This window comes from Panthera uncia, chromosome D2 (genome assembly GCF_023721935.1).
Source record: "Panthera uncia isolate 11264 chromosome D2, Puncia_PCG_1.0, whole genome shotgun sequence".
NCBI classification, from domain to species: Eukaryota; Metazoa; Chordata; class Mammalia; order Carnivora; family Felidae; genus Panthera; species Panthera uncia.
The window spans coordinates 13603859-13612983 of record NC_064818.1 but is presented as its reverse complement, the minus strand read 5'-3'; the positions used below and the strand labels follow the sequence as shown (position 1 = coordinate 13612983).

The 9125-nt window shown below is 47.8% G+C and overlaps 1 protein-coding gene across 1 annotated transcript in view; it reads right to left on the bottom strand.

Annotated features, from left to right (window-relative positions):
• TARBP1 (TAR (HIV-1) RNA binding protein 1) overlaps positions 1–308 on the bottom strand; it is a 93517-nt gene extending 93209 nt beyond the window's left edge. Inside the window, exon 1 of the mRNA XM_049645980.1 lies at positions 15–308. Within this exon, the coding sequence (XP_049501937.1) occupies positions 15–291 (277 nt within the window). The 5' untranslated portion in view covers positions 292–308. The remainder of the gene's footprint in view (positions 1–14) is intronic.
• Between the last annotated feature and the right edge of the window lie 8817 nt (positions 309–9125).

Genomic DNA, 9125 nt, shown 5'->3' with positions numbered 1-9125 from the left:
CCCCCGGGTCCTGCTCGGAGCGCTGTGCCGCGGGGAGGCGTCCGCGGGGCGCCCGCGCAGGCCCCGCAGCAGCGGCACCAGGTACCCCGCGGCGACCTCGCGCGCCGCCTCCGGGAGCGCGCCCGCGCCCCTGCCGCCGCCGCCGCGCGCCTCCTCGTCTTCGAGTCGCTGCAGCAGAAAGCACAGCGTCTCCACGCGCTCCGCGGACGCCTCCCCGCGGCACAGCGCTCCGAGCAGGACCCGGGGGTCCCGGCTCTGCGACAGCAACGCTTCCGCGAGCACCCACTCCATTTGCCCCCGCGCGCGCCGCCGACACCCGGCGCCCAAATGAGGGGCCGGCGTGCGCGAGTGCGTGCGCGTGCGCGGCTGGCCCGGGCTCACGCCTGCCCGGAGGGGGCCCTCAGCCCGCCCAGGTCCGGCCCTGCGCGCTCTGGGGCTCCCCCCAGCAGCACCGCCTGCAACCCGATCCCTCTCGCCCCTCCCTTACTATTTTGTAGTGAAAGAAAGCCCTCTTTAAACGTCACTGTCGTCAGGGCATCAGCTCCATCAATTCCTAATTGGAGATGGGCCTGCCCCAGGGCCCTAAATCAAGCAGGCGTGCCTGCGACCGTGGGCCAGAAGCACACCTCGGTGTACTCCAGTCTCCTAGAAGCTTGTTTGCAAAAACGCGCAGGTTGACACCGCTCACAAAGAGACTGACGCAGTGGGTCTGAAATGGGTTCCGGACACCTGCAAAAAACCAAACCAAACCAAAAAGCCGTAAAATGAAAACTGAGAATGATTCAGAGGCCCTGAAAAGTACTACAGCTATGTGTTAGGGACAGGGCAGAAAACGATGCCAACGCCAGCCTTTGCGGTAAATGCCCAAGCTGATGTAACATGCAGATGTTTCCACATAGTGCTTGTGCTCCAACGAGCGATCTCAAAAATTGCCCATCTGTGTATTTTCTGTGCATCTAGAGCTACCCGCAAAAACAGAAAACCGCACCTTAGCATGTACCTTACTGGTTTGGTTCCTGGCTTAATCCTAGGCAAACGATCTATCACATGGGTTTTCTTTGCCTTCTAACCATAAAGATCTCTCTGGCAGTCAATGGGGGAGGACACAAGCCCATGTTCAAAGAGCTTGACGTGTATTAAACATAATTGATGAGGTAGAAAGTTATTTGAAGTTAGGTTTTTTGTATATAATTTTGAGTTATTTTTACATTTCTGATTTTCCATAATTTGAAGTTACCGGACATCCTATATGCAAGATTTTTTCTGTATTTCAGACTCATTCAGTTTTCCGTTAATAGAATGCATAAATGGTTCTGTTGTAAACCCACTAAGAATGTGTCAGTAAATATCAATTGCCTTTGACATATCACATGCCAGTAAATATCAATTTCCCTCAATCTACATTTTTCATATACCTAGCAAACAAAAATGAGCAAAACTCTTGAGCAGACACTTAACCGCAAATGTAGACCTCTGAAAAGGTGTTCAATATTGGCTGCTAAAGAAATTCAAATTAGACCATCAAAGAGATACCACTTCATACCCATCAGGATGGCTAAATTTTAAAGGCGGAAAAGAGCAAGGACGTGGAACAATTGGAACTCCCATACATTACTGGTGGGCGTGTAAATGGGACAATCACTTTGGAAAGCTGTTTCTAATGAAGTTAAAATGTATCTCCTTGATGACTCGGCCATTGCACCCCTAGGTATTTGCCTGAAGTAAATGAAAACATACCCCAACAAAAATGCTTGTGCATGAACGTTTTTGCCAACCTTAGTCGTTACCAAAAGTTTATGACAACCTAAATGTCCATCGATGGAAGAACAGATGAGCAAACTGTGACCTACTCATATAACAATGCTATTCAGCAATACAGAATGAATTACGAATCCGTGCAACAACATGGCTAAATCTCAAAACCCTCATGCTGAACAAAAGAAGCCAGAGAATAAAGTTTACATACGGTCTGATTCCAGGTATATGAAATTCAAGAACAGACAAAAGTAATCTTTTGGGTAGAAATGAGAATGGTAGTTACCTGTAGGGAGTGGAGATTAAAACAGGACACAAGGGAACTTTCTAAGGTGGTGGAAGTATTTTATCTTGATTAGGGTGCTGGTTACACCAGGTTTCACACTTGTCAAAGCTCCTTGAATTGAATCCCCAAGATCTATGCATTTCACTGCATGTAAGTTTTACCTCAGGTTTTTTTTTAAGTTTATTTATTTTGAGAGTTTATTTAGTTATTTTGAGAGAGAGCACACGCGAGAACAGGGGAGAGACAGAGAGAGAGAGAGGGGATGAGAGAGAATTCCAAGCAGGCTCTGTGCTGTCAGAGCCCTGTGTAGGGGCTCGAACTCACAAACCGTGAGATCATGACCTGAGCCGAGATCAAGAGTCGGTCGCTTAACCGACTGAGCCACCCAGGTACCCCTACCTCAGTTTTTAAAAATGACTTACTGGGGCGCCTGGGTGCCTCAGTCGGTTAAGCAACAGACTCTTGGTTTCGGCTCAGGTCATGATCTCACAGTTTGTGGGTCATGAGATCGAGCCCCCATTCTGGCTTAGCAGTGACAGCATGGAGCTTGCTTGGGATTCTGTCTCTCTCTTTTCTCTCTGCCCCTTTCCCACTTGAGCGCGCGCTCTCTCTCTCTCTCTCTCTCAAAATAAATAAATTTTAAAAACAACCTTTAAAAAAATGACTTATTAAAAATACACTCATAAGTTGGCCTGTGTATTCATTCCCTATTACCTACAGAATAACGCCCAACTTTAGAGCACACTGGTGGCTTCTTGGGCATCCAGTGAAAGCCAACCAGCCTCATAACCTAATTTTCCCTACTCTGCCCATGGTTCCAGACACATGGAACTCCTCTGTTGCCACATGTTTGTACTACTTATTCTCTCTGCCCGAATTATCTCCCCCAGTCACCGCTTCCCTGGCTCATCAAGGAGGGCAGGGGTCTCCTCACCACAAAAGCCGCCTCTTCTGTCCTTGTGGTACTTCACGGTTGAGGACTTCCTTTTCCTGAAACACTGTTTTTCTCCGGTTCTCATGACCTAACTTCTTCCTCCTCTTTGCTTTTCTCGACTTTTCCAGCTGTTTCGTCTCCACCTCTTTGGAGGAAGACTCCTCTTTCTCTTCCTGGCCTGTTTCCAGGGTTACATCTTCAGGCCTCTGTTCTTCTCACTTTATAAGTTTTCCCTGAATAACGTCACTAAAACTAAAGTGAGCTCCCATTTACATGCTAACAATGCGGGGGGAAAAAATCTATATCCCCCACCCAGATCTCTCTCCTGAGCTCCAAACCTGTCTATCCACTGCCTACCAGACATCTCCTTTGGCTTACTACCAGGGCATCAGTCTCAGTTTCCACTTTTTCAGACTTCAGCCTATTATTCTCATTCCCCAGCATCCTTACTTCTCGCCAGGTATTTCCCATCTAGGGGAATGGCCATTTTCAGTCAGCTGCCCAAGTCAAAAACCCCGGGACCCTGTAGACTTCTCACTCCTTTCCTTGACTGCCACGTATGATCACTGCTCAAATCTATCCGTGGATCTTTCTAAATCTCTAGTGTCCCCGCCTCTCTGTCCCCGACTAATACCTGAGTTTTTGACTGATGTCATTTCTTACTAAGATAACAGCAACAACCTCCTACCCGCATCACCCTCCACTCCAGTACATACTCCATGTTGCTACCATGATGATCTTCCTAAAATCAAACCATCGGGTGCCTATAGCCCTTTTGAGATACAGTTCAAATGTCATCTCTCCAGAAAGTCATTTCTTAATACCTCACTCCCACCAACAACACCCACCCCACCTAAATAGGTGACCCTCTTCCAAATTCCCAAAACACCCTGGCACATCCACAGCATTTGTCATGCAGTGATATCATTGCAGGCTCACTTTTCTGCCCACTTCCCCACCATGAGCAATTGGTGGGGAGGAGGAATGGAGTTATGTCTTTAATCACATTAATCTGGCTTCTTGCATCTCTCGCTGTAATGCGCTCCAGAAATGCTCACTGACTGACTAGCCATCTCCAACTCCTCCACGAGGACCCAAATTCCAAGGCATCTCTGGAAAGCTGTTCCCAATGCCCAGTTCTGTACTATCCAAATCTTCCATTTCGTAATAATAATTTGTCCATTATCCTTACGATGAAGAACACATAGTAACATTTTTATGTATGTGTTGTTGCATTTAACTCTCAAAACAACTCATAAATGAGGCGCTATTATTTTTCTCACTTTACAGAAAAGTAAACCAAGAATGGGCGAGGTTAAGTGACTTGCCCAATGTCACGCAACAAAAAAGCAGCAGAGGGGACTCGAACCCGTGCCCTCTGCTACGTTGCCTCTAAAACATCAAGAAAGTCTACGATTAGTATGTGAGGTTTACTGCCTCATAATCTCTGCACTCCCCGTGTCTAGCAGAGAGTAGCCACTCGGTAAATTTACTGTCATACGAATGGATGAATATGTATGTTTCCACCACGGTTTACGAGCCCCTTAAGAATTAGGATTTTGCTTCAATTCATTTTGTATCCTACACAGCAAACACAGTACCAGAAATATGGTAGCTCTCCGGTAAATGTTTGAAACTGGATAAACAAGAATTCAGGGGCCCCCAGGTGGCTCAGTCAGTTAAGAGGCCGACTCTTGACCTTGGCCCCGGTCATGATCTCACGGTTCGTGAGACTGAGCCCCGCATCAGGCTCTGCGCTGTCAGCACGGAGCCTGCTTGGGATTCTTGCTCTCTCTCCCTCTCTCACTGCCCCTCCTCCACTCGAGCTCTCTCTCTTTCTTCCTCAAAATTAACAGACATTAAAAAAAAAAAGAATTCAGTATTTTGTAGTGGTAGGTGTGATAAATTCACCAGCCAGAAAATTCGCAGTGACACAATTCCTCTTGAAACACGAGCATCTGAAAGTTGAAATCCTTGTCGCCTGGACCAACATGTAATAAACGTGTTGCTTTGATAGAGGAGACTCAGCCCCTCCAGCCACCCCTCCTCACCCTTGCAACTGCCAGTGATAGAGTGGTGTGGAGAGAGGTTTGCTGCCCCCGATCCTTGCAATAGTCCTGCGTCACCCACAAATGAGTAAGAGTTTATGGCGGGTATTTTAATGGCAAAAACAGGTGCCAGGAGAGACGAGCGTTGGTCTCCCCTGCCTTCTGTTTAGCTACTTTAGCTCAAGTATTCATGTATTCAACATTCTCTCTTGCTTCCCTTACACCCAAAGCCTGCCACGTGCTGTTTCCTCCAACAACAAATGTGTATGCTTCTGAGAAAGAAACCCTGCCCGTCTGGTGCGTGCAAATATCTGGCAGTGGTCCCCTAAGGAGCTACTCCCTAGGATGTGACCCCCTCTGCTCCACCTCTGGCTCTCACGGCTGAATGATCGCCGTGTGTGGGCTCTCACCACACATGTTGCAACATGCAAATAATTCAAATTTTTGGTCATTCGTTGCCTGCACCGTATATTCTAAATCTTCCCATGAGATCTCTAAAGATGGGTATCCTGGATTCCCTTCGAGGCTGAAATAGTGCACTTGGAAATGTGATTGATAAGGGAAGGGAAGCAAAAATAATATGAAAACAGAGAGGGGAGCAAAACATAAGAGACTCTTAAATATAGAGAACAAACTGAGGGTCACCGGAGGGGTTGTGGGGGGGAGGGGTGGGCTAAGTGGGCAAGGGGCATTAAGGAGGACACTGGTTGGGATGAGCACTGGGCATTATAGGTAGGGGATGAATTACTGGAATCTACTGAAATCATTATTGTACTATATGCTAACCAACGTGGATGTAAACTAAAAAATAAATGAAAAGAAAGTGGCTGCAAAATGTAAAGGAAAAAGAAACAAAATCTAATATACTTGTCTTCAGGGCACCTGAGTGGCTCAGTCGGTGTGGTGTCCGACTTCGGCCCAGGTCGCGATCTCGTGGTTTGTGAGTTTGAGCCCTGCGTCAGGCTCGGTGCTGACACCCCGGAGCCTGGAGCCTGCTTCGGATTCTGTGTCTCCCCCTCTATCTGCTCCTCCCCTGTTCATGCTCTGTCTCTCTTTCAAAACTAAATAAACACTTTTAAAAAATTCGATATACTTGTCTTCAAATTAAAAAAATAAAATAAAAGAAATACGATTGTTGGGCAGTGCCTCTGACTTTTGATCCCAGCTCTTCTCATGTTTCCAACTTAAAATGAATACTGCTTCCTTCTTAGCAAGGGTAATGGAGAGTAGTGAATGGGGAAGAAGAAGGGTAAGTTAGGGAAAGCCATCCAGGTAAACATTTTCTCAGATGGGTCTTATAGGACTGTTTGCGTGAATTCCGTTTGCTGCTGCTAAGGCACCTTGCTGGTACTTACCCGGATCTTTCATGATGCTGTGGATAATAGATATCCATAGAAAATAGTGCATGATGAACATCCATCCAGAGATAGGTATCCAGGGCTCAAAACCCACTGAAAAAGTCCTTTTTAAATGCCTGAATCTTGGTTGCATGCACACGGGCTCTGGAATGAATGCACAGATATGTCACCAAAACGGATCTGGTTAGGGGCACCTGGGTGGCTTGGTTGGTTAAGCGTCCGACTTCGGCTCAGGTCACGATCTCACGGCTGGTGAGTGCGTTGGGCTCTGTGCTGACAGCTCAGAGCCTGGAGCCTGCTTCGGATTCTGGGTCTCCCTCTCCCTCTCCCTCTCTGCCCCTCCCCCGCTAGCGCTCTTTCTCTTTCTCAAAAATAAATAAACTTAAAAAAAAAGGGGCGCCTGGGTGGCGCAGTCGGTTAAGCATCCGACTTCAGCCAGGTCACGATCTCGCGGTCCGTGAGTTCGAGCCCCGCGTCGGGCTCTGGGCTGATGGCTCGGAGCCTGGAGCCTGTTTCCGATTCTGTGTCTCCCTCTCTCTCTGCCCCTCCCCCGTTCATGCTCTGTCTCTCTCTGTCCCAAAAATAAATAAAAAACGTTGAAAAAAAAAATTAAAAAAAAAAAAAAAAAAGACAGATCTGGTTAGAAGCTGACACTTCCCGGGATAGGAGACGGTGCTGTTGTCAATGTAGTGCACTTTTCCATCCTCTGTGTTCACAGTTGCAAAGTGGAGGTCACGTAGAGAAAGAAAGCGTAGCAATTACTAGCCAGATTTTAGCTGGAGTCTTCGGCTGTTTACCTCTGAGGGTCTAAGAAGGAGAGAGAGCTGTCTGAGAGGTTCCATCTGCGACTTGTGCCTTGTGATGTCTCCCATGCCCCGAGAGAATCTCCGTGCAGAAAATTGCTGCAGCGGTACGAGGCGTAAGTTCGTGTTAAGGGTGACTGGGGCAGACACCATTAGTTGTTAACCCAGTATCTTACCTCCCTCCTCCATTGCTCACAGAACCCTGATTTTGTTCCAGGTGGCAGTATGTTACACACCCTCCCCCTCTTCCCAGGGCAATGGCTCACCCTTAGGCAGCCAGCAGGACAACCGTGTCCCCTACTCTCCTTTCCTGAGAGTTAGGGCACAGGGGCTGGCTGTGTGTCCCGTCTTTGACAAAGAGACTTGAGCTGAATTCTGCTAGGGATATGGCTGGGAAAGCTTTTGCTTTCTGATAGAAGGAATGAGACTGACACTGCCCCAGCCCACCTCTCCTCCTTCTTATCTGAACACAGAGTCCTCCCTGGACCAACGGCAGCCATCACAAGCCCATCAGAGAACTCTGCATTAAAGGGAAGAAACCACAGGAACAGTCTGGCCTCCTTGGAGCTGCCCGGCCAGGGCTAGAAAGTATCCATTTCGGAACTTACTGTTATATGAGAAAAATAAGCCCCTTGTTTGCTGGAGCGTCTCTTGTTGAATATTTCATACTTATCATCAAGTATTCCTACCGGATACAGGACTCCTGCCCAGCCTCACATTATTTAGAATTATTGGCTCACTTAGCTCTGACATCTCCCTCTTTCCGGGCTGAGGGGCCTCTTTCTGACCAGTTGCCACCATCATTCCTGCCTTGAACCTCACATTCACCGTTGCTAAGCCTTGCGACTCGTGGCCCAATACAAAAGGAGGCAACACGATGCATCCTGGCTGGGCATCCATTCCTTCCGTCTCTGTTTCTCAACTTGTACTCAAGTAGCTGATCAAGGGGAAGTTTGGGAGAGACAGTCATTGGCCTCCGATGAATACGTACCTTCGAGTTCTGCCTTTCTAGTACGTAAGATCTTCGCTTGTGTTGGCCGAAGCCAGAATCGTGTTGGTTTTCACCTGGGTGCCGATCAGAATCACCAGGGATCCTTCATCCCCGGAGCAGCTCTGCTCATAGAGAGCACCTGGCTTCACTCTGGACCAATTAAACCAGAAACTCAGAGCACGGGGTACAAGCATCCATATATATATATATATATATATTTTATTTTTATTTTTTTTTTTTTTGAGAGCTCCACAAGCTGGGTGAAACCTGTTGGCTTCTGTCATGCACTTTCCACCCTCATGGTAGACATTCACAGCAAATTGGGGGAGGAAGGGAGAAAAAGAAAAGTTAAATATTTGGGGACAAGCCGTCCTTTTGACAGTCAGCCAATCAGTCTATTAGAGACAGATACTGTCCCACTTCTGTCCGGGACTGCCTTGCTCATCGGAAGATGCTTAGAAAGAAAAGCGTGAAGAGCCCAGCGAGTCACTGGCCTAACTAAGGGGAGGGAAGGAGGTGTGACCATGCTCACAGGGGGACACGTCCATTCGCAGTGTTGTCTCCCCTGAGAGTGCAATGAAACGATGCTGTGGGGGTTGTGAAATTTTCGATCAGTTCATCTCTCAAACACAATCTAAGAGCTTTTAAAACAAACAAACAAACAAAAAATTGTCCTTGCTCCTACTGCTAGGTCCTTTCCTATCCTTTTCTGGTTTTCTGCAGACAGAAGGGGGTTCTGCATCACCGTGCCTCTCCATTCTGGTGAGGGCAGGACGACCCACTGAGGCTGCTCTAATCCCTGGGCCCGGATCCCTAGGAGTTTGGCAGCAAGAGAGAGCAGGCTTAATCCCGCTTCTGAAGCAAACCATCCTGTTTCTGAAGCAAAATCCGAATTCTCGAGCTTTGCTGTGACTGTCAGTGTCTCTCCCTCTGCTGTTTCCGCCCCGGGG